This window comes from Lepidochelys kempii, chromosome 1 (assembly GCF_965140265.1).
Source record: "Lepidochelys kempii isolate rLepKem1 chromosome 1, rLepKem1.hap2, whole genome shotgun sequence".
Lineage (NCBI taxonomy): Eukaryota > Metazoa > Chordata > Testudines > Cheloniidae > Lepidochelys > Lepidochelys kempii.
The window spans coordinates 263,334,603-263,360,357 of record NC_133256.1 but is presented as its reverse complement, the minus strand read 5'-3'; the positions used below and the strand labels follow the sequence as shown (position 1 = coordinate 263,360,357).

Genomic DNA, 25,755 nt, shown 5'->3' with positions numbered 1-25,755 from the left:
GTCTGCGCACGCACACAGATTCTAAACCCTGCGCACACGGCGAAACACCGCACGCACAACAATTTGCACAGAAGACATTTTTTGCGCACACGGCCTGTCAAAAATTAGAGGGAACATTGACAGGGACCTGTTTCTTTCAGATGAACCAAGCCACAAACACCCCTGTGTACCTGACCGGCTAGTCAGAGCATCATCCTTGACTTTCCATCCATAATCCCATCTGACCCCAGTGCTAGCAAACTGTGCTAGTGATTGAATCTCCTGTCTCCCTTCCCCTGCCACACATAGAGAGAACTGTTCTTTGGCTCTTGTTCTATGTAGAGCAATCATCATAGCCCACAGAGCATGGTAAGTGAATGGGAGGGCTCATCACAGCCTAATGGGTGGGCGGTCACAAAGAGGTGGGAAGCTGCTGTTGCGGGAGGATTAGTGTAGATTGCTGAATGGGGCCCAGCATATGCAACTTTTATAGAATCATAGAATCACAGACTTTAAGGTCAGAAGGGAAAATTCCTTCCCGACCCCAAATATGGCGATCGGCTAAACCCTAGCATGTGGACAAGACTCACCAGCCAGACACCCAGGAAAGAATTATTTGTGGTAACTCAGATCCCACCCCATCTAACATCCCATCACAGGCCATTGGGCATATCTACGGCTAATAGTTGAAGATCAATTAATTGCCAAAATTAGGCTATCCCATCATACCATCCCTTCCATAAACTTATCAAGCTTAGTCTTGAAGCCAGATATATTTTTTGCCCACACTGCTTCCCTTGGAAGGCTGTTCCAGAACTTCACTCCTCTGACGGTTAGAAACCTTGGTCTAATTTCAAGTCTAAACTTCCTGATGGCCAGTTTATATCCATTTGTTCTTGTGTCCACATTGGTTCTGAGCTTGAATATCAAAGGGCCCGCAAAAACTTTGGGCCATCCCTATTCAGGTCTGTTTCTGTGTTGTGCAAGCTGCTTCTTACAGGGTATGGGGCAGCCTCTCCCCCCCAAACCAGGACTGCTCCTCAAAATGAGCTCACGTGGAAGCCCTAAATTGGAATGGGACATACAGCCTCTCGCAAGGCACTAGTTGGAATCCAGCCAGTCAGCAGGGACTGAAAGTTGCTACCTTCTGTCCCTGTTCTGTGATGTGTAAAACTAGCTAGTGGGTCTCAGTGTAGTGCATTTATGGGACAAATGCCCACATCACCTGCAACTTTGGCCACTGTTTGGCTCCTTTGTTGGCAGTCTCATCCAGGGAGGCCAAGAACAGCAGTCTTTCATTTGGTGAGGAGCAGCTGGCAAGCAGAGCTTGGTTGTGTGGCTGAGTCAGGCACCTTTCACAAGCAATATATTCATTTAAAAATATATGAAAAAGGATTAGAATGGGATGGGCAGCAGTGTGGTTTGAGAGGCTAGGACAGGGTAGGGCAAGAAGGGAATAGGCAGCTGTGTTATCTGTCGTGCCAGATGGGTTCTGAACCAGAGAGGCATCTCAGTTCTGCCTTTATCAGAACCCTGCATTCCTTTAATGTTGTTCATTAAACTTTTGGCTGGAGATAGTTTATTTCACTCAACCTCATCTTGTCATGTAAATGCACAGAAGAGAGCTGTCTTGGGTGCCTCATAGGTCTGAGTCTTCTCTCTCTCTTGGGACTATTAACGGGATTTGAACAGGGCCTGGCATAAGGAACCTTCATGAGCCAGAAGGAAAAGAGAAAAGACCATAGGAAATCTCAACATTACGTGAACTGATAAAGACCAGGTGAATGCATAGCGATTGGGACTGGAGTAGAGGAGAAACTGTCATTTAAAAGACCTAGACCATTTCTTTTGGATATCATTTTTACAAAATTTATTTTAAATTTGGAGCTATTACTTCCGATATGTTCTCGCCTTGGTTCTAAATTACTGTCCTCCAAACTGCAGCCTGAGTCCGATGAGTGATCCCAGCTCTGGGAAAGGAAAAGAAAGAATATTGACTCATATCTGAGTGTAAATTTCACACTGCAGATTTGTTGGAATTCAATTTATGACATTAAAAGAGAAAAGAGCAAAACATCCATAAGAAAGAGAGGGCAGCCCCCTCTTCTGGCTCTGTGGGAGTTCAACGTCCTGTAGAAGATCTCCTGTGGACTCTGGGATGACAGCTGATCTACTGAGCTTCCTGCTGTTGCTGATCTTCTCCCTGCTGAGGCTGACGAGAGGTGAAAAGGTTGTACTTTATTTGAAGCTGTGAAGTTGCTCAGAGAGTGGCTGCTCCAAAGCCCATTGTGGATGATGGCTGTATTTCCATTCTCTTCAGTGGGCTTTGAATCAAGCTTAGCATGAGAACTACTTTGCTTTCACTTGCTGTGTACCATTTCTCACCTTCTCTAACCCTTCTGATTGCATTGTTAGAAATGCCCTCCGTTTTCAAGTCACGTTTTCCCAGGGAATGTTTGTGGTTGAACATCAAGGAAATGGCCAATCAGTACAATCTTTCTTAGATGGTACAGAGATGTTCTTGGTAATTTCTCCATCCCATGTGACTGCGTTTGGGATTCTCCCAAAAATATTTAAGATACTCTGGGTAGAGAAGTTGTGTCCCAAAACAGTGAGGTCCATGCTGTTAATTCCACTGGCCCAGTCAGTGCTTTCACTTAGGGGCCCTTTTCCAAGTGAGGGGTGAGGATGAATGTTCATGGTGAACTGAGTGTCTACTTGTAGTCAGCCAAATATCAAATAACTGGATATGATGTTTAGCCAAAGCCCACTTAAAAACCCAACAGTGAAAAGAGCAATCAATTATATTATCACATGCATTATATTGATGTATGATTACAGAAGGTTTTCAGGGATAAGAACCACTATCAACAGTTAATCAGCTTTCAGAGTAACAGCTGTGTTAGTCTGTATTCACAAAAAGAACAGGAGGACTTGTGGCACCTTAGAGACTAACCAATTTATTTGAGCATAAGCTTTCGTGAGCTACAGCACCGATGCATCCGATGAAGTGAGCTGTAGCTCATGAAAGTTTATGCTCAAATAAATTGGTTAGTCTCTAAGGTGCCACAAGTACTCCTTTTCTTTTAGTTAATCAGCTGTACAACCACACAAACAGAATACACTAGATATTATTTTCTGTTATAGGGCCCAGTTATAATGTATATAGTACATTGTATATCGTAGCGCCTAGGAGCCCCAGCCACAGACTAAGACCCCATTGTGCTAGGCGCTGTATAAACACAGAACAAAAAGGCAGTCCCTGCCTTAAAGAGTTTACAATCTAAGACAAGAGATAACAGATAGATACAGACCGGGAGTAAATGGAAACAATGACACAATATTGCTGAACCATTGTACACAATCTGTACGAGCGGGGAACGGAGGAGAGGCAAACAGAGGGAGTTTGCCTGGGGGCAGTTCCCACAGAGGTTTTTGCCTTTCAAGCTTCTGTGAGCAGTAAATACAACATCTGAAGAGGCTCTTAGAAGGAAGACAATATGGATAGTGAGTGATCAGCTGTTGTGATCTGCACAGGATGTGCCATGTTTGTCTTTCTCCCAGAGGATAGAGGCAACTTTTTCTGTATGAAGTGCAAGCTGATCTCCACATTAGAAGAGAAGGTTAAAGGACTAGAGACCCCAGTATCTAGAGGCAGATATGCTGGAGGGTAGGGATAAGGTTCAGGGTGGCCTAGACAAATTGGAGGATTGGGCCAGAAGAAATCTGATGAAGTTCAACAAGGACAAGTGCAGAGTCCTGCACTGAGGATGGAAGAATCCCATGCACCGTTACAGGTTGGAGACTGACTGGCTAAGCAGCAGTTCTGCAGAAAAGGACCTGGGGATTACCGTGGACGAGAAGCTGGCTATGAGTCAGCAGTGCGCCCTTGTTGCCAAGAAGCCCTAATGGCATATTGGGCTGCATTAGTAGGAGCACTGCCAGCAGATTGAGGGAAGCAATTATTCCCCTCTATTTGGCATTGGTGAACCTGCATCTGGAGTATTGTGTCCAGTTTTGGGCCCCACTACAGAAAGGATGTGGACAAATTGGAGAGAGTCTGGCGGAGGGCAATGGAAATTATCAGGGGGCTGGTTCACATGACTTATGAGGAGAGTCTGAGGGAACTGGGCTTATTTAGTCTGCGGAAGAGAAAAGTGAGGGGGGATTTGATAGCAGCCTTCAACTCCCTGAAGGGGGGTTCCAAAGAGGATGGAGCCAGGCTGTTCCCAGTGGTGGCAGATGACAGAACAAGGAGCAATGGTCTCAAGTTGCAGTGGGGGAGGTCTAGGTTGGATCAGGGCATCCCAAGCTATTCTAGGGCCCTATGCAGCCCCCCCTGCTGGGGGGGAGGCCTCTGTGGGGGGAGGGGGGGCTGGCCCCAGGCTGCCCCGGGGGGAGGGGCTGGCTTGGGGAACAGGGGGGAACCACCCCCCAGCACTCACCGGCGGCGTGGCTGGGGCTAGACCGCTGCACTTCCTGCTGCCGGTAAGTGCAGGCCCAGCCCTACTGCACTCCTCAGGGGAGTGGGGGTGGGGCTGGGGCCAAACCGGGTGGGAAGGGGTGGGGCGGGGGTGGGAAGAGTCGCGGCAGGGCGGAGCAGGGATGGGGGCTTTGGGTCAGGGGTGGAGTGGGGACAGGACTGGGGTGGAGCAGGGGTGGGAAGAGGTGGAGCAGGGGCTGGAGCAGCGTGCAGTTGCACAGCGTACCAGGAAATGTGGTGCCCCAAATCTCCTGGTGCCGTACGCAGCTGTGTACTTTGCATATGGATAAGGACAGCTCTGGGTTGGATATTAGGAAAAACTTTTTCGCTAGGAGGGTGGTGAAGCACTGGAATGGGTTACCTAGGGAGGTGGTGGAATCTCCATCCTTAGAGGTTTTTAAGGCCTAGCTTGACAAAGCCCTGGCTGGGATGATTCAGTTGGTGTTGGTCCTGCTTTGAGCAGGGGGTTGGACTAGATGACCTCCTGAGGTCTCTTACAACTCTACGATTCTATGATTCTACTATTGATCAGCATGATAGGCAGTGATCTCAGCACACCAACAACCTAATCATTGTCAAGTGTTAGCTTGCATGATTAGTCCAACCAGCTCCATTAGGATGAATAATATGAGTACAGACTGTTCATGTGGTTTAGGATTTGTAAGATGTGGAAGATATTTTGTTAATAATTTGCTATGGGACTGTTTTTATCCCACATTATGTAAAAAGCCCTGCAGATAGAACATCTACTTTGATGTAACAGGGCTAGAGCTGGCTGAAAAATTGATTTTCATGCTATGAAAAATCATGAAATTTTGATATTTGTTTTGTCCTGAGCCAGGACAAAAAGCCAAAATTTCAACATTTTTCACATCATGAAATTCCAGAACAAAAATACCTCTTTGTTTTGGTTCAATCAAAGCATTTTGTTTCAATTTCAATGCTTTTTAAAATTTAAAATACAAAATAAAGTAAATTTTGACATGAAAAATAAAAAGTTACCATTCTGAAAATGTCAAAATGTTCCATTTTGACATTTTCAAAACATTTTTTCTAATTTTTTCACTCAACAAAATGTCATTGAAATCAATATGATTTTGTGAACAATTTCAGTTTTGGTGAAAGGGTATTCTCCAACAGACAACTGTTTTGACAAAAAAAAAAAATTGCAGCTAGCTCCAAGCAGGGCATCAGGAATAAATTCACCTCTCTAGTGCACTCCCACAGCATTGCACAATTAACATATTGCATTACAGGTTCCTACACTTGCCACTGAAGCACTTGCCAGGCAGAGTTAGGCTACCGGTGGTCCACCCGACTACCTTCATCCACCTACCTACCTTTCTCATTAAAAGGGAGTGGAGACACTGGAGATATAGTTACTTTTGTTCATTTAGGGGGCTTCTTCCATTTGTCAGAGCTGAGATAAATTGCTGCACGTGGGTCTTTGTGCATTTGAACTGGCAACATGCAGAAAGCCTCATGAGTAATGTCCTCACTGCACCCAATGCAGGGAACACAATGTGAAAGGCAACCTCAGAGCCATAGCTCTGAGCTGAGTAGCCCCTCACCGCAAGTTTCTGAGTCTGTCTAGAACCTAAGTGAGTATTCTACCACTTCCTAGACCCCAAATCTATCTGAGACCAAGTGAATGTTCCTTTCTTCAGCCCTGTCACTGTGTCCTAACCTCATATCCTCTGGCTATTGCATGCATTCCCAGCCTACCTATGAACACTCCTTAGGCCTCCAATATTGAGCTTCATGAAGTGAAACAATGGTAGTATCCTGGTCAATATTCTCTCACAGGGAAACTGGTACAAAAATGAGCAAAGTTGCATATGTGCTGTTGACAAGCTCAAAATGACAAGCTGTTGACAAGCTCACTGTGCTGTGAGCTTCTAATGCACCACCGTGCACTCTGGGATCTCTGTAGCAGGACAAAAATAGTAGAGACAATCTGATTTATTGACATACATATACACACAAACTAACAGGGTCCCATTCTTGAGGATAAACATGTATTACCTTTATGTTGCAGGCCGTCTCCCACATTCTTATGGATATGGCACCAGATTCCTTTGATGACCAGTACCAGGGTTGCTGTGAGCAGGTAATGGAAGAACTGGACCGAGGAGACTATTTCCAAAAGGAATTGGGTAATAATAAGAACTATTCCAGCATCTGGGAGAAAGCAAAGCTGGTCTGGTCAAAAAAGCCAATGGCTCTGCTGAGGGAGATGCAGGAGAATCATGCCGTAGCCCTCATGGCTTACACCATGAACACCTCGCTGCACTCTGATTTGAACTGGGCTGTCTCCAGAGCTGGGAGATCCCCAGAGCACTACAGAAACAGCTTCCCTTTCAAATACCTCCACTTCTACCTGACTACAGCCATTCAATTGGTGAGGAGATGGAAGAGTGGCATCACAGGAAAAAAGTGCTACCAGGTGCACCGGGGGGTAAAAGGCCTGTATTTTGAGGCTGAGTTGGGCACCAAAGTGCGGTTTGGCCGCTTCACCTCTACTTCACTCCTCCGGAAGGAAGCACAGAGATTTGGGAATGAAACAATATTCACCATGACGACTTGCTTAGGGGCAGTTGTGGAACACTTCTCCCACTACTTCTACGAGAGGGAGGTCCTCATCCCACCCTATGAGATATTCCAGGTCAGAAACTTCAGCCGAACACCAAGTGGTAACCACCTCTATCTGTTCTCTGTGGGAAATTACAGCCAATACAACTGCCAGCTCCTGAAAGGTACTGTATGTAGAAACTCTCATAATGGAGACCCAGGGTGGTCTTGACAGGCACCCCTGACAGCTCACCCTGCTGCACCACATCTCATGTTTCAGGCCTAATGTCTTCCCTGGGGCAGAGGAAGCCAGGAGTGTCCTATGATTGAGTGTGCACTGTCATGGGTTTTCTGGCTGCTATGAAAGGTGGTGTTGGTGGAGGGATGAAAGTGGACATTTTGTAGTGTATAGGTTAAAGTTCTAACAGAGACTGCTTGCTAAGGAACCTGAGTCTAACCAGGTGCCCTTCCTTCCACGCTTCCATTACTCCCACCTACATTCCCTTGGCAAAATCCCAGCATGATGCTGGAAATAGCTGCCAGAACTGCAGAGCCATCTACAACTGGGGTCCCAATGTTGCTAACAGTGGTGAAGATTAAACAGAGTTAGCAACAGTCAGAGGTTTTGGAGGGGTTATAAGAATTACAGTCTGGATGACATTTAATTGACAAACAGCTGGAAAACTTGCATGTGGATCGGAAGTCCTGGCTGGAGCAGGCTGTGGTTCCTTACCTTATTGGAGAGTGATGTGCAACGTACTTATTCAGTGGGCTCTTAGTTTTCGTCCCAGGACAATAATGGTCAATGCAACCTTTGAGCACAGAACACCATTCAGAAAATGAAAGCAACTGCCTAGTACTAAGACAAAATAGTAGGTAGACTTGAAGCACAGACTGCTTCTGTTCATGAAGTTGACAGCACAGCAGCAAGTTGCTGCTCCAGTGCAGATCTCAGTCAATAAGAAGGGTCATAAACATTCCTTGCTAAGTCCTTTCAGGACTGTGGTAGGGCAGACACCAAAAAAGGCAGCAATCTGCAGAGAGAGTGGCCTTTTCATAGTTCAAGTTGCAACCAGCTTCCATTATATATATATATACTGGGCACAGTGTGTATGTTGCCTTCTGTAATTGGCATGTAAAACCAGTCTTTGTTTAGCTGCAATGATACAGGCCTGTGTTTTTGGAGGTATAGGACCAGAATTTTAGTCCCAGCTCAGCAGGCGCATGTAGTGTAGAATGGCGAGGCAAAGGTTTCTCAGTAGTTAAAGTTGCATTCACAATGCCATTGTAAGTCTGATTTTGATTCCTATTGAAACGCCAACAAAACCAAAAATCTGTCACATTTTTAGGGCTAAATCTTATTGTCAATTAGAGTGTATTCTGGAAATGCTGATTTAGTAAGTGGGTTTTGAGATTTTTTACTTTAATATGGTTCTGTAACAAGGTGGCAGATTTTTATTAACTGTGTTAGAATTCTGCATAAATCTGACGAGTAAATTCTACTTACTCATTGTGGCAGGTGAGGTTTAACTCCACCAGGATACAAAGGAGTTGAAGAGATTCTCTGGACAGAATTAGAGTCTTGGACAGAGAGGTCTCTGCAGGGAAACCTTAGAAACAGCCAAGACTTAGCTGAGATTTATGTTGTGCTATTATTCCAATTACCAATACAGTCAAACTTGAGGAAGGAATAAGTTTGGACTATTATGTTATGAATTCTGGGCAAATATTTGGTTTTGTTGTTGTTTGGTTTTTATAATCTGAACCTGTTCAGCAGAATGAGTGTGTTTATTCATTTAAAATATTTTATGAGGAAATGCCAGTTCTAGGAAGGAGCTATGTTAAGATGTGCATTGAAGCTCTAGGCTGAATTTCTAAAGAACAAATCTTTTGATTCTTTTGCAGCTTCAAGCAGCAAGAGCTGTATCCACACTCCTCCAGTCACTGTCTTTCTTTCTTGTGTGATCAGTGCTTTCTTCTACTCCACCAGACAGTGACTCTTTCCCTGATCACAGAAGGATTCATGTGCTGTGTAAAAAGGAATGAGTTATGGGTGCGAGGGATTTACAGTAACCAGCCACAGAGATGACTGATGCTACAAGGTGCTGAACACCTCCTGCAATTTTCCCTCTAACTCCCCTGACTTCAATGAGTTAAGGGCGCTCAGAATTTCAAAGGAGGCGTTTAATCCCTAGCAAAATCAGGCTCCTAGGTGTACATTCAAAGTAGGGGTGTAAATAGGGTTTAAAAATAGTAACCTTTTAACCTATTAAAATTCTATTGGTTAAATGGTTAACTGTTAAGGAGTTCACATAGGGAACTAGAGGTAGGGTGGGGAGGGGGTGCTGCAGCACCCCCACGTTTTATGCGGGGCTTCGCTGCCGCCTGCACCCGGGATCCCGGCTGTCGGCCTGGGCGTGGGGCTCTGCTGCCTCCCTGGGCCCGGCATCTCGCATGCCAGCCCCAGGATTGGCATTCTGCCTGCTGCTGGCCCCGTGCCTGGCACTACACTGCCACCGGTCCTGGGACTGGGACTTCGCTGCCTCCCTGGGGTCCCAACTGCCAGCCCTGTGCCACTGCTGCCTCCCCACTCCCAGGGTCCCAGCTTTTGCCTCACACCTGGGATCGACCCTGTGTGCATGGCTGGGAGCCGGGACCCCTGGCTTGGAGGGCAGAGGAGTTTAATCGTTAACTGAAACCGATAAGACTGTACTTATTGGTTAACTGGTTAACCAGTTAAACTTTTACATCCCTCATTCAAAGTAGGAAGATAATAGGTCTGTGTGCATGCTGAAGAGCATGGCAAAGACTCCAGTCAATTTAGGTACCTAGTCTGCAGGGCTTTGGGTACAACCATACAGTAGGAACTCTTGAACCACTATTTGTATTCAGAGTAACAGCCGTGTTAGTCTGTATTCGCAAAAAGAAAAGGAGGACTTGTGGCACGTTAGAGACTAACCAATTTATTTGAGCATAAGCTTTCGTGAGCTACAGCTCACTTCATCAGTAGCTCATGAAAGCTTATGCTCAAATAAATTTGTTAGTCGTTAAGGTGCCACAAGTCCTCCTTTTCTTTTCACTATTTGTATTAGCATTTCTTTTGCAGGTCTTGGTAGGTTCTCTTGAGTTAGTAGTAATACCACCCTCTGGTGGCCATTAAGAAAATACCTGCAAATTCCCACAAAGGGAATTTACAGAAATTGTAGAGACTATTGAGTTGTGTCCATTTTAAAGAGAGGTTGATGTTATTAAATACATATATATATTTCTATTGCTCTGTTTTTCAATGTGTAATATCAGTGATAGAATTCACATCCCATACTGAATTCTCCTTCCCAGTTTAACTATGTTCTTTCCTAACTTTTAAAGGTTAATTAGCATTCCTGCAAGGCACCAAGGCAGTAATCCTGAAATCCTCTAATCCCACAATAGCTATAGCATGTTAATGCAAATTTCCCTCTCATATTGCCTCCCTCCAATATGGCTGGAGGGACCACATCTTGGAGATGAAATTGTTTTTTAGCCTCTGTCCCATTTTGTCCTTGGACTGAGCTGAGACTACCAACCAGATGATAAATTGTGATAATTTAGTTGTGTAATGTAGACATCTGACCACCAAGTACTGAATTGAGATTCACTAGCACATTCTATATAGGCTACAAATAGCCATCAGGTGGCAACAATTTCCAGCCAGTAACTATCAACCTGAGCTGGCATGGAATTGGTGATCAAAAGGCAAGAAGTTCCATATTCTATGCCTTATCTCAGATAAGGCGGTGAAAAAAACGCACGTGTGATGACATGTTCTCTGAGCTCATGCAGTCGCCCGGCACTGACAGAGCTGTGTGGAGGGACACAATAGCAGAATACAGGATGGTGGCCGATGAATGTGAGGAGAGGTTGGAGAGGTCTCCTCATAGGAGAGGAAACGTTGGGGATACTGTGGGATCAAACGGACATGCTCTGGCGTCTGGTGGAGGTTCATGAACGGCAGCAGGATCACAGACTGCCACTGCAGCCCCTGTTTAACTGCCCTCCCTCCTTCCCAAGTTCCATAGGCTCCTCACCCAGACGCCCAAGAACACGGGGTGGGAGGCTCTGGGCACCCAACCACTCCACCCCAGTGGACAGCCCAAGCAACAGAAGGCTGGCATTCAACAAGTTTTAAAGTGGCCTTTTCCTTCCCTCCTACCCTCTTCCCACACCCCACCCGGGCTACCTTGTGAGTTATCTCCCTATTTTTATAATCATTTAATAAAGAATACATGTTTTTTAAATGATAGTGACTTTATTTCCTTTGCAAGCAAGCTGTGATCGAAGTGGGGAGGGCAGATGGCTTACAGAGAATTTAGAGGCAACCAAGGGGGCGGGTTTCATTAAGGAGAAACAAACAGAAGTGTCACACAGTACCCTGGCCAGTCATGAAACTGGTTTTCAAAGCTTCTCTGATGCGTACCGCTTCCTGCTGTGCTCTTCGAACTGCCCTGGTGTCTGGCTGTGCGTATTCAGCGGCCAGGCGATTTGCATCAACCTCCCACCCTACCATAAACGTCTCCCCCTTACTCTCACAGAGATTGTGGAGCACACAGCAAGCAACAATAACAATGGGAATGCTGGTTACGCTGAGGTCTGAGCGAGTCAGTAAACTGCGCCAGTGACCCTTTAAACATCCAAATGCACACGCTACCACCATTCTGCACTTGCTCAGCCTATAGTTGAACAGATCCTGACTACGGTCCAGGGTGCCTGTGTACGGCTTCATGAGCCAGGGCATTAAGGGGTAGGCTGGGTCCCCAAGGATAACTAAAGGCATTTCAACATCCCCAACAGTTATTTTCTGGTCTATGAAGTAAATCCCTTCCTGCAGCTGTTTAAACAGACCAGAGTTCCTGAAGACGCGAGCGTCATGAACCTTTCCCGGCCATCCCACGTTGATGTTGGTGAAACGTCCCTTGTGATCCACCAGTGCTTGCAGCACCACTGAAAAGTACCCCTTGCAGTTTATGTACTGCCTGCCCTGGTGATCCGGTCCCAAGATAGGGATATGCATTCCGTCTACAGCCCCACCACAGTTAGGGAATCCCATTGCAGCAAAGCCATCTAATATGACCTGCACATTTCCCAGAGTCACTACCTTTGATAGCAGCAGCTCAATGATTGCACTGGCTACTTGCATCACAGCAACCCCCACAGTAGATTTGCCCACTTCAAATTGATTACCGACTGACCGGTAGCTGTCTGGCGTTGCAAGCTTCCACAGAGCTATTGCCACTTGTTTGTGAACTGTAAGGGCTGCTCTCATCTTGGTATTCTTGTGCTTCAGGGCAGGGGAAAGCAAGTCACAAAGTTTCATGAAAGTGCCCTTACACATGCGAAAGTTTCGGAGCCATTGGGAATCATCCCAGACCAGCAACACTATATGGTCCCACCACTCTGTGCTTGTTTCCTGGGCCCAGAATCGGCGTTCCACGGCATGAGCCTGCCCCATTAACACCATGATCTCCAAATTGCGGGGGAACGCGGTTTTAGAGAAAAGTATGTTCATGTCCTCATCACCGCGCTGCCATCGCCTCCTCGCCTGGTTTTTCAGGTGGTGGTTCTGCATACACATACACGATAATGCGCAAGGTGTTTACAATGGTCATAACTGCTGGAGTGAGCTGAACGGGCTCCATGCTTGCTGTACGATGGCATCTGCTCCTGCTTGGGCAATCCAGGGAAAAGGGCGCGAGATGGTTGTTTGCCGTTGCTCTGGCGGAGGGATGGGCAACTGACAACATGGCTTACAGGGTTGGCCTACAAGGAATTAAAATCAACAAAGGGGGTGGCTTTGCGAGAAACAGAATGGCCCCCTCAAGGATAGAACTCAAAACCTCAAGGATAGAACTCAAAACTGGGTTTAGCAGGCCATTGATTTCATGGAGGGAGGGAGGAGAAAATGAATACAAAACAAATCTGGTCTATTTCTTGTTTTGATCCTCTTCATCTATCTTTATACATCTTGCTGGCAGCAGACGGTGCAGTACGACTGCTGGCCATCATCATCTCCTGGGTGCTCGACAGAAGACAGTGCAGTGTGACTGCTGGCCATCGTCTTCTGCTGGCTGCTGATTAAAAGACAGTGCACTGCCAGTAGGACTGAATTGCCATGAGACGAAACTTAAAAGGGAAATGACCTAGCTAAGTCACTCCCATGTTTGCCCAGGCACCCCTGACCTCATCGAGGTCAGTTAAAAGAGCACCCTGGACTACGTCGACGACGTCTACCAGTCATACTGCACTGTCTGCTGCCAAAAGGCAATTAACTGCTGCAGTACCACGTCTGCCAGCACCCAGGAGACATACGGTGACGGTGAGCTGAGCAAGCTCCATGCTTGCCGTGGTATGGTGTCTGCACAGGTAACTCAAGAAAAAAGGTGCAAAAGGATTGTCTGTCTTTGCTTTCACGGAAGGAGGAAGGGAAGGGGTGCCTGACGATATGTACCCAGAACCACCCGCGACAATGTTTTAGCCCCATCAGGCACTGGGATTTCTACCCAGAATTCAAATGGGCAGTGGAGACTGCGAGAACTGTGGGATAGCTACCCACAGTGCAATGCTCTGGAAGTCGATGGTTGCCTCGGTACTGTGGACACACTCCACTGACTACATGCACTTAGAGCATTTGTGTGGGGACACACAATCGACTGTATAAAACCGCTTTCTACAAAACCGACTTCTATAAATTCGACCTAATTTCGTAGTGTAGACAAAGATTATTTTTCACTCTACCACAGATTATCTAGTTACTTCTCATCTCAAATCACAGTGATTTACTATTCCCAGTTGGTCGTCAGATGAAAATCCAACCATGATGGTTAACCTCCCAGTGACCAGTACTATTATAGCTTATTTTGAATGAGCTAATTCCTGTTAGATAGCCACTATAACCTGACCTGTCAAAATGAATTGTTGCTATCAGAATAATCTAAAAAGCTTGCCCAGAAAGTTTAAACACACTTGCTAAAACAGATACTGTTTCAGCATTTTGATTCTTAGACTTTTTTCCTGTTTACATTAGTTTCCTGTTGATTTTTATTGATCAAGTTTTTAAATTAACAAAGCAAGAAGACTTCACCTTGACGCCTTAGTGCAATGCTCAAATCTAGACACTAAAAGGGATTGCAGAAATTATTGTGGAATCAGAAATTAGCCGCAACTTTCTCTTGTTTCTTTGTGCAACATCCCTTGTTGTAAGAAAAGAAGGAACAGAAGCATATTTCTAAAAATGGATCACTGCAACTTGTCTGTTATCAGTGAGATATAGACCTCAGCCAGTTTAACAATGCACTGGAAAGATTCACAAGATGGTCTCAGCACTCTGACAGCCTCCTCCAGATAGTCTGCAGCTATTTTCAGAGTATTTGTAGAAGCCTTTCCCCAAAGCACAGCCTGCAAGAAATTGGAAAATGAGAAGGCAGTTGATGGACCGCGATGTCTAGATTCTTGAATCCTACTCCCAGAAGGGCTGTTCTCAGTGACAGTTGGGAGTATTTTGACAATTTCATTGTGGCTCATGAGAAGGTCAGCCACTTGGAGGGACAGGGCAGGGGAAGTCATTAGATGATGAACGGCAGACTCTACAGTCTCAGGGAGATTGCTGTGTTTCAGTAGCACGGCAGCGACTGGACCACCGATACTTCCTAGGATTCCCTTATAATTTTCATAAAGGTCCTTCACAACAGTAATCTTCTCCTGCAGAGAAGTGATGGGCCCAACCATCTTAGCATATAAACGGTGGCTGATGCTCTGCTGCACATCTTTGTCTTTCATTTCCACAACAGCCTGCATCTCTTTCAGAGTACTGATCAGGAGCTGAAGGTTCTCCTTAATGCTGAGGTTTTCCCTCACTGTAATGATGGGGAAGCTGGTGCCAAGGTGCTGATTGAGGATTCGAAATATCGTATTAGTGGAAGAGACATATATGTATATGAAATCATACAAAGTCTGGCTGGCTGCGAGCACCCTTTGTTTATCTCTCTCTGCACCAAAGATGGACAACATTTCCAGAGAAGAGATTTGACACTGAAAAACAAATCAAAAGACATAGGTGAGGAATCTAAGAGGTACAGTACCTGTACCCTGAGCTATAAATCTCTAATAATAATACCGTACACTTTTTTTTTTCAAATCAGAACTACAGTACAACTCCTCCTAAATAGTGTAGCCTCCATTAGCCTCTACATTTCATGTGTCTTGTTTTCTGGGTCAAATGTAGAACTGATGTAAGCAGGTGCAACTCCACTGATTTTCATGCTTATACTAGGAATGAATCTGACCCTTTAAGTGTAAGCAGAAATGCGGAATTAAGAGTAGGAATGAGAACATTCCTCTTGAGGAAGAACAGATTAGCTATTTATTGTTAGATTTACTATAAGTCTTTGGGAAATAATATACCCGTCTTCATCCTCACTAGCTATAATTGTTTTGGTTAAATGTAACATTTTTTCCCCTATGTATATACTGTGTGCGCCATACAAAATTAGAGCAAGGTCCTCTGTGGAGGAAGCAGAAAGGTACTAGGTCCATAAGGGGCATTCTTCAGTCACAGGGCAGAATGGCTCAGGACTGGGAGTCAGGCACACTATTTCTTCCTTATTCTGGAGTAGTGAGCATCTGCTCAGCATGCACGTGTTGCTGAATGTTGTAATCCTGATATTCAACTAAGGTTATGTACACATTGCTTAGCCAGCATTCCACAGCTCTTGGTAGGTTGAGACACAAGCAAACTCACTGATTGGACTTTCATTTTATCATTCTTTTGACTGCTAGGGAGAAACTCTGCCCTACTTCTTGCACAGCGGTGGTGAAGGGTAAGAGTTTCTCCACCTCTGTTAGCCCCTTCTCAGTGCACAAGAGGGGAGGATCGAGCACTTGAAATGTCAACAAAAAAGATTAGTGATGGGCAAGCCAGACTAAATCTTTTCCCCAAACTCAAGAGCTCTGAAAGAGTTGTGATTAACATTCTTTAAACAAAAAAGTCAGATATCCCTGAATTTACTGGTTTGGGCTGTAAGTGGAAGTTCTGAAAAACCATGAGAAAGACCATTTGTGTGTTCTGTATTCCAGTAGAAACCACCAGTTATCTCCCAAGAAACTCTGTTCTCTTTACATTTCCAGTCTGATTTTCAGATTAATACAGTTCAAATAAGCATCTGAATTGGAAAGAAATGACGATTTTATGAGGTTTCTCCAGCACTAATTCAGATCTATCTCAAAAGGGCAGAAGGATTGTTGGATGTATTTCCTGCTCATGAAGGGCTCAACTCTGCTTCCTTTTAAATCGGTTGCAATTTTTCCATTGACTTCAGTAGGAGCAGAATCAGGCCTGAAATGTGTTATGTTCTTGTGCAAGATAATACAAGTTCTAACAATGACCTAAGAACTATTGGTAACAAAATGGAAACCAAGAAGAATTCCAAGCACTGTATCAGTGGCTGGCATGTGGGATTTACCAAGTCTTTATAAGAAAGAAAATATTTTAAAATATTAAACAAATCTTAAAATATTTACAAATATGGTATTTCCTAGTGTACATGGAGGAATAACTGTTCATTTCTTGTTAAATGATTGCCAATCACATTCTAACCTATAGGACGAAGACTCCAGAACAGAAGGATTAACACTGACCAGAAACCTTACAGATGTAGAAAAGGAGTACTTGTGGCACGATAGAGACTAACAAGGTGCCACAAGTCCTCCTTTTCTTTTTGGGAATACAGACTAACACGGCTGCTACTCTGAAACCTTACGGATGTAGTATCAAGGAGTTGAATTTGGCAGGAAGCCCTGCACAAACTGGATGAATGCTTAAAGGGAACAAAGCTTAGGTGATGGTATCTCTATATCAGTCAGAGAAGAAAAGGCACATTCCTGCACCTCCATCCACTCGGGATGTGATATCATCAGGTCTTGCAATCTAAACTAGATGACCCTGGTCAGTACTTGAATGGGAGACTTTAAAATAAAAACAGAAATCAGAATGTTGCACAAAATTAGTGCTTATGTAGTTAGAATTCTCTCTCTGTGCTGATTTCTTGCACACCCAAAACTCTGATGTCAAGAGGATTTTTGTGCCTGATTCTCTATTGAACCAATGTCTCGTCATTCAGAGGAAAACCAAACTGGAAATTATGGATTAACCTTTCCTCACCTGGCAGTAGAACAGAGCTTTTCCTGCATTCTCAGAATGTATCCATTTTGACTTGAGGAAGGGTCTGTCAGTTGGTGTGGCCATGGAGATTGCATCTGACACGCAGGAGGTCCCTCTACCCAAAGTGTGATGCACGGCCATGAGTCTGTCTTTTTGTGAGACTCCCAGCATGGAGTTTAAATGGGATTAGTGTTGGAGTACAGGCTGCCCTGCTGTGACAGAGGTTTGTACTACCAAGCATATATTTGGTGGTATATACTCTTCTATTTGTGTTGGACTGCCCATGACTTCTCTTTTGGAATTCACAGATTTACAGCTACAGCAGAACACATAGCTGTTTGTGATTATGTTTGCAGGGCACTCAAGTTTATGAAGTATATATTGTTAGAAATGTTTTTGATGGAACATGTGTTAGATGCATATGAATTTGTACTGTACCTGTTCCTTTCATAAACAGAAGGCTGCAGGTTCTAGGGTTGTGAATCAAATTGTTTTACCAACATGAAATAAACTAAACAATTTTAAAATTGAAAGGGGGACAGAGAAACAATGAGCTGAGGCTGGGTATAGCGTCCAGAGAGCAGTGTTACACTAAAATAATCTACAAACCAGGCAGGCAACAGGACCCAACTGTAGCAACAATCCCTGCAGACCTAGGTCATCACATTCCACCAGAAACAGCCAGAGAAATCCAGTGAAAAGAGAATTTACTGTCCTGCACATCTACAGCTGATTACAGAGCTCTGACTAAAAAGCAGGTAGGTAGCCTTTATGATTTGCTGTGTAGAATCCCTTAAAAATATTTATGTTGGGCTGCAGAGGCTGACTTATAGTATGCACAAAGATTTAAATAAATATATATGGACAGCTTGGATATTGACTATAGGAGTAATATAACATCATCTGAAAAGTGTCAATGCCAAAGAGGGAGAGGGTTATGATGTTCAGAGGAGGTATAATAGGATAAACTGAAATAATCCTAGATTGGCCAGCAATAAAGAATATGAACTAATAGGTCTCTTCCACTTCTTAAATTTCTATTATACTAATAACATTCACAATAGTTGTGCTCCATTCAGCACATTTCATCCTCTCCAAATGTCTACAATACAGTACTAACCAACAACCTTTAACAGAGAACTCATTAGAGGGAAAGGACCCAAATACCACTCTGAGGAAGAAAGAAGTCTGTTCTCTGTTTTCCTTAGGCAGAATTGAAAAGAAATCATACCCGCTTTCACAAGGCTTTGTTTCAGTTCAGTTCACGGCTTTTCATCAAAATCACAAACTCCTAGTGTACATGAACAATACCTCCTCCATCCTGAAAGGAAAAAGAAGCATGAATTGAAGAGATTGCCCTATTTATTTTTTTTTTTGACAGAACTTCAAAAGAAGTGTGTGAAGGAAATGCAGTAGATGTAATATATTTGGATTTTCATAGATCAGTGTAAATTTTCCACACAATGTTACTAATTATATAAATTCCAATTGGCTTGTGGCTGAACACGGTCACTTGGATCGAAGGCTGGTTGAAGGGCGACTCAAAAAATGATATATAACAATGCAACCTGCTGAGGAAGGGAGTGGCATCTAGTGGAGTACCACCAGGTAGGTGACAGCTGATTCTAAATTGGCAAGTGTTGCAAAAACTAGTAAGGACAGACAAATGATATGAAGGAGCCTAGTACTAGAAATAGCTATCTGAGCTACCATATCTTAGATATTTGTGAGGTGCCTATCATTGTATTATCTAAGCACCGATAACAAAATGAGTGGAAAAATGCAGGCTAGTACACAAAAATAACCCCAAACCCAGATTGTCAATGAGAAGGAGGATAATGCAAAAATAGAAACCAGAAAACCTATGCACCCAGGGATGAAGGTGAATCGCATAGTAGGTATGATTTGTTAATGTAACACAGAAGCAAAAAAGGCCAAGAAGTGTCAGGCTGCATGTAAAAAGGCAACATGTCTTGGGGCAGGGGAATAATACTCCCTTCTAGGGCAGTGCTAGAAAAATAGTGACAAACTAGAGACTGTTTAGACAAGGACAACACAAATTATTAGGGGGAAGCCTGTAGGGAAAGATTGAAAGAGCTAAAATGATATATTACAGCTTGGTTAAGTGATAACTAGAGCTAGATTCTGCCTAGCCTTTACGGTGGTTAGGCCAAGCAGCCTGTGCACTCAGGCAGAATGGCAGACCTTGCAGTCAGGGGAGCAGTGTCTGCTCAGTTCCTACTTTCCCAGGCACACAGCATTCCCAAAAGAAGTGTGAGAGAAGATGGGGCTATAGTACTCCCACCAAGTGCACTGGAGCAGGACTGACACACAATGGGGAGAAGGTCGCTACCCACAAAAGGATGTGGAAGTGGATGTGTTCTCTCCTGTGGCCAGGGGGAGTTGAGAGAGAGATTTTTTCTCTGAGGCAGGATGCCTCCTACTGCTCCAACTAGGGCAGTGCAATTAAGCATCACCCCTTAATATAGACAGTGCCTAAACGGCATGCTCTAACTAAATTTGCAACAAGATAACCATCTTCAGATATTTGACGGATGGAGAAAATTTCTATGGTGATAGGGAAATAAACAGGAATACTGAGATCAAATTAAGAAAGCGAACATTTAGGTTAAATATCAGGGCAAAAATACACTGAGATATATTAGGTGATGTGGAAGGTAGTATAAGTTAGGCCTTGGCTACTCACAAAAGTTGTGCCATATTAAATATTCCGGTATAGTTAAAGCCATACATTCCCCTCTGTGGCTAATACTGGTATAAAGGTGGTTATTCCAGGATTACTTATTCCCCTTTGGGAACAGGAATTCTTAGGCTCTGCAGAATTCAATATTTATTTTTTTTCAATTTCAACAATATTGATTTTGATTTTTTTCAAAAAATGTTTATTCTTACAGTTACAGGAATGAAGGGGGGATAGGGTTGGGGTTAGGGCAGTGCTGACAGCAGGGCTGCAGGGGGCTCCCTATGCAGTCGAGGGGCCCAATACACCCATACATAAGGTGTGAGGGATGCTGTGGTCCTGGCCAGCCAGAGCAGAGATCCCTGGACCTGCAAGGAGGACGAGGCCCAAGCCACAGGGTGCTGCTGAACAGTTTCTGCCCCAGATAACCTCTGCACTTCTGGCTGGTGAGTGAGTGGGGCCAGGACAGCAGGACTGCAGAGCGCTACCTCTATGAGGTAGCTGTGAGGCCGGTGACACCCCATCTCTGTAGGCGCAAAGTGTGGGGAAGACTGTAGTCCTGGCAGGGCAGAGCAGAGACCATTGGCCAGGGCTGCAAAGAGGAGGATGAGCTCTCAGCTGTGTGGGGGAGGCCACCCTACTTCTGAATGGCTCCTGCATGGGGATGGGCGCTTGGGGGCAACTCCTCCTTGCAGGCCTGGCTGGGACTCTGCTCTGTCCCACCAGAACCGCAGTCTTCCTCACACTGTGTGACTGCAGGGATTAGGTGTTACCGACACCAGCCCTGAAGTGGCGCAGGGAACCCTGATAGCAGGGCTGCAGAGGGCTCCCTTTGTTGCTACAGGACTCGTGACACCCGAATCCTGGAGAGGCCAGGTGCAGGAAAGGCTGCAGGCCTGTTGGGGCAGAGAAGAGACTCGCAGACCCAGCACTTCCAGCTGGTGTGACAGCAGGGCTGTGACAGCGGGGCTGCAAAGGGCTTTCTTCACTGCCACAGAGCCAATCACACCTGATCCCTGGGGCCACAGGGTGGGGGTAGGGGAGGGGAAACTGCACGTGCGCTGTTACCAATGGCTATTTTTTCATTGATTTCAGTGCGTCAGCTGAAAGAAATGTTTAGCAACATCTATCCATTGTTATCCAATCCTGCCAAGCCTAACTATACTGCTACATGGCACCTTTATACTAGTATAATTGTGTCCACACTAGTGGTTTTACTGTCATAACTATTTTGGTAATGCGAAATTATTACACTGTTAGAAAAACTGTGTGTAGAACAAGGTTTTGACTTCGACTTTCTCAGATTCCCTTAGACTTATTTTATACCAACTTGCTAATATGTGAATAAGTGTAAGGGATTCAAGTCAGTTTAATGTATGGACCAAAGAGCCGGAAGAAGGAATAAGCTACAGGAAGGACAGGCCTACTTTACCTTAAACATGTGATAACACTGATCTGTGAGCTGCTTTTTTTGATACACTCCTCTCTTCTAGACCATTGGTGGCATGATTTACACCTACTCAAATTCCCTTGCAGTCAGTCAGATTCATTCATTGGGCTAAATTCAAAGGTGATGTCAGTTCACAATGCTAAGCAGGTAAAAGTTTAAGGAAGTCTATTGTGGTGTAATGTATATGTTGGACAGATACAGAAGTTGTAAATTATGTCATTTTAAGACTACTTCAAGACAAATTGAGTCACACCTCTGGATTTGACTTGTTGGGTCTAAAGTGAATCACTGACCTAGAGGCTCTGTATCCCAGTTCCCAATGCAATCCAGTCCCCTTCTAGTGTTCTGGGTTTTAAAGATGGTAACAAACCTTATTTTTCCTCTCTCTGCAGCTCTTCTCTGAAGAATGGCTCTGAGTGACCTCCTCTACCCAGATAACCCGAAGAGACGTCAAGAAGTGATCCGTCTGCACCAGGAGCTGCTGGACTGCATGTTGGTTAATTTCCATGCCACGGATGAACTGATTGCAGTACTGAATGCACACTTGGGGTGTACAATTGCCCAGATTAAGATGGAAAAGGGTGGCACAATCAAGGAAAACTGTGACATTATCATCCAAGCCATGAGTGAGATCCAACAGGAAGTATGGAAGATTGACAAAGAAATGAAGGAAATGCTGGAGCCAATGCTGTACCAAAAGCTTTATGATATCAAAGAGCCAGAGATGGAGAAAATTGCAATAGCACACAAAGTTTTTTCGATTGTTCTAGGAGAAGCTACTTCCATTGCTGGTATGGTAGCTGTAAAACTAATCGGCTCAAATATGATAATTATTGCTGTTAATAAGCTGGTCACTCTGCTAGCCCAGATTGGTGCTTCTGTTCTTGGAGGTATTGGTGTTGCCATTCTTGGGCTAGGTATTGACATGATCCTCCAGGCCATCCTGGGAGCAGTTGAGAGGGATCAACTTCTGGGAATTGTTAAAAGTTATGAGGAGCATCTGGTCGAATTTAAGGCAGCCTCAGAAAAATATCAGCGTGCCATAACTGAAGTAACATCTATGGTGAAATGTAAAATTAAATAAATGGCTTTTAATGTTCTCTCTGGCTGTCACAATGACCACACCAGTTATGCTTATATTAACTTTTCTGATTCTTTATGGTAGAGTGAGTGCTCTTACTTCTTTTTTAGCAGCACATAAGATAGCCATGAAAATGGGGGCCTTGATGGCTCAGGACATTGGCACAGAAAAATTGGTTCAAGCCCACTACAAGTAGGTAGTGTATGACAGTACCTGCTCCAGATGTATGGTAGCTTGTGTGAACCAAGTTGGTTATTTCCAATCCACTTCCAAATGCTCAAAGTACAAAAATCATCATCATCATAACTATCACTAATTTCTACAGTCTGGAAAAAGGCCAGGTTAACATGAGACACTTTTGCTGGATTAGTAATGTCAGTTAGGGACATGATTTTTAAATGACATTTCTATACCACAAGAACCCTAGTGGAGATGTAATTATACTGGCAATAAAATAAAATAAAATAAAATAAATGTTTTTGCTGAAATAAGATGCATCTACACTAGGAGGGCTTGCTGCTATAAGTATATTGGCAAATCTTTTCCAATGTAGATGCACCTTATTTCAGTAACCTTTATAGGGGAAGATCAAAGAATATTTAACTGCCATTTCCTGTAACTATTGGACCAGTTTGGTGGAGCCAGTTTGGAGTGCCCATCTTAAAATAAATTCTAATCCTGACAGATTTTGGTTTGGAAAATTCCCTAAACCCTGTAGTAAAGATAAGTTGGCTCTAGTATTCCAGGGGGGTTTATCTACAGTATCTCTTACTATACTTTTTGTATCTTCATTATGGCCCTGCTCCTATAAACACACATGTAATTAACCTTGTGTAAGTGTGTAGTCCCATTAGGGTCATTGGGACTATATACATGCAAAAGTGTTTGCAGGATCGTTGGCCTATAAATCATAGGACTTGTTATGCTATTTTATTTTATTTTCCTTTAAAGTGATTCACATGATAGTGATGTGAGCATACGGAGGGCTTGTTCAATACCGTTCTGAGTTTCATACATCATTACAGGAATAGCACAAAATTAAATGTCCTTAACTCACATATTTTGTAAACAAAAGGCTAGAGCAGAAAGTTTGATTTGTATTCTCTCTCTTTCTCTGACATGCTGTGATTTGTTTCTTTGCTTTGTTCTTTGCAAAAAATTGTAATTTAAAATGAATTAGAAATATACATTATAGGTTTTGAGAGTTCTCCTTCCTGTGTGTGGCTGATTTAGTGCATATGTACGTGTTCCTTCTATCTCAAAAATCAAACCACATCTACATAATTCACAGTACTTACTAAGGGAAAGATTACAATCTCTATTATAGGATGCCATATATAAATTGCTCTGCATATATATATTATCATTTATAGATCAGTGTTCATCTCACGCTCCCCATCATTACCTGGCCCGGGCCAGGGAAGCTAATGATTCAACCAGCAGACCCAATTCGGCGATGAAATCTGGTCACATGCCACCTGAGGCACGTTGTGCATATGCTAAGAACAAGATTCCAGGGCTGTACACAGGTCCATCTTTTCATACTCCACAAATATGATATTGTTACCAAACAATTCAGAAATATTCATTAATACTTAACAGTGGTTTTCTATAATAGTAATAACTGGCTCATATCTGTGAAAAACTACTATATTGGGGACATTGTAGCAGAGTAGCTCCTTCTCTTTTCATCCCCTTCCCATTCTCTTTTTCCACTTTTTAATCTTTTCTTCTCCCTCTATCTCCCCTCCTTCTCTTTAAATCCCTCTTCCCTTTTCTCTCTTGTCCTTCCCTTTTCTAGGTCTCATTTTCTATGTAGGCTGCAGCCCTAGAAGACAATGCAGTTGTGTACACTTCAGTTTGTCTGATCCATTCAGCAAAAGGGCATTGGGAGGACCTAAAAACACACATATAGCAATCTATCTCGGGAGACAAACCCCCATAAACCATTAGGAAATCCCCAGTAAAAATTATAAAAATGTAAAGACAAAGAAAATTTCATTCACCTTTCTATATTTCCTTGACAATGGTGGGAAAGAAGGAAAGACAAATCCACTGGGGAAGGAGAAGGGAGAAGAGGGAGCTCATCTCTGTGAAATACTCCTATCAGAGGTTGTGGCAAGCAAGCTGTCCCACAGAATACGGAGCATGGGGGCAGTGACCTCACAGAGGCCTGTGGCAGGTCAGCAGTCCTGCATGATCCAGATGAGGCAGCTACCTCACAGAGGTATATGCAGATAAACCAGACAGGAGGAACCTTGTGCTTTACCTTGAAACAGGCTAAAGTCAACTGTAAATTAGCCCAGACATTTACCAAATTCTTCTTTCTAAATCCAACAAAAGTATAATTTGGGTGGTTATTTTTATTTGTAAGGGGACTGTTGGCCCCTTACTAAAATTTAATGTTTTTTTGGGCTGTGAAAAAATGTATGCCCTGACCACAGTAGTTAGGTCAACCTAACCCTGGATGGAGAGGAAGGAAGGAAAAGTCATTGGGAGAGAATGAAGAAGGGACAAAGGGCATATGACAGAGATTGGAAGTACCTGTGAGAGGACTGGGGGAAAAAAAAAGGATGGCGATTATAGTTGTAACCACTAGGATTTTATTTTTTGGTAAAATTTTCCCCATGTTGCTATTAGTTCAGCTTCCCTATTAGCAGCAAAGATGAGAGCAGATCAGGGTACAAGTGGCTACTAGCATTTAAAGCATCTTGCCATGTAACAGTACTGCCAAGTCTTGTAACATTTGGTGTTTTTCTTAAAGTCCCAGCTCCTGAAAATATGTAATTATGTAAGAATTTCAGCTTTAAAACAAAGAAGGCTTTAGTGCTTATGGCTTCGGAGGAAAGGATGAAAAAGTTATTTAAGTGCAGCATAAAGTTCAAAAACTATAAGGCAAATCAAAAGAACCCAATATTTTATATTTTAAACCAATCTCAAGATTTTTGGGGGTGTGTGGGAGAACTGACTCATGATTCTTGACTGGGTGGAGTTGGTAATATGACATGTAGCTACATTTAGCCTGCACCAGGGGCAAGAGAGGGAAAAAAGCACATGTGGGCACTGGAAGTGCTGGCCTGGAATGGGCAGGACATATTAGGCGGTAGGAGCAGAGAAGGGAGAAATCAGAAGCGCAGGAAACCAGCAGGAGGCCTATCTGGTGCCTGCAATTTAGGCCTGGTCTGCACTAAAAGGTTAGGTTGACCCAGTTGTGTCACTCAGGGGAGTGAAAATCCACAGCCCAGTGTACACAGCCCTAGGTCGATGGAAGAATTCTTCCCTGGACCTCGCGTCTCCG

The 25,755-nt window shown here is 43.9% G+C and overlaps 2 protein-coding genes across 4 annotated transcripts; both read left to right on the top strand.

Annotated features, from left to right (window-relative positions):
* Positions 1-1,533: 1,533 nt before the first annotated feature.
* ART4 (ADP-ribosyltransferase 4 (inactive) (Dombrock blood group)) lies at positions 1,534-21,831 on the top strand. 3 transcript variants are annotated; one of them, XM_073327352.1, is made up of 3 exons: positions 1,534-2,209; positions 6,501-7,218; positions 21,769-21,831. In XM_073327352.1, the coding sequence occupies exons 1-3, from the start codon at positions 2,138-2,140 to the stop codon at positions 21,777-21,779; spliced, it is 801 nt and encodes a 266-aa protein (XP_073183453.1). In that variant the 5' UTR covers positions 1,534-2,137; the 3' UTR covers positions 21,780-21,831. The 3 variants fall into 3 exon arrangements, with proteins under 3 accessions (XP_073183453.1, XP_073183454.1, XP_073183452.1); XM_073327353.1 differs by lacking the exon at positions 21,769-21,831 and adding an exon at positions 8,939-9,943 and having other exon boundaries at positions 1,534-2,201; XM_073327351.1 differs by lacking the exon at positions 21,769-21,831 and adding an exon at positions 8,939-9,943.
* SMCO3 (single-pass membrane protein with coiled-coil domains 3) lies at positions 21,783-23,617 on the top strand. The gene has a single exon (XM_073327354.1). It carries the CDS (start codon positions 21,783-21,785, stop codon positions 22,458-22,460), a length of 678 nt encoding a protein of 225 aa, XP_073183455.1. The 3' UTR covers positions 22,461-23,617.
* Positions 23,618-25,755: the final 2,138 nt, after the last annotated feature.

Excerpts from the sequence above, each read along its gene's own strand:
- ART4 (XM_073327351.1), top strand. The coding sequence starts at position 2,138 with ATGACAGCTGATCTACTGAGCTTCCTGCTGTTGCTGATCTTCTCCCTG. Across the intron at positions 2,210-6,500 it reads GGCTGACGAGAGGTGAAAAG|GCCGTCTCCCACATTCTTAT; the intron begins GTTGTACTTTAT and ends TTTATGTTGCAG. Across the intron at positions 7,219-8,938 it reads CAACTGCCAGCTCCTGAAAG|CTTCAAGCAGCAAGAGCTGT; the intron begins GTACTGTATGTA and ends ATTCTTTTGCAG.
- SMCO3 (XM_073327354.1), top strand. The coding sequence starts at position 21,783 with ATGGCTCTGAGTGACCTCCTCTACCCAGATAACCCGAAGAGACGTCAA.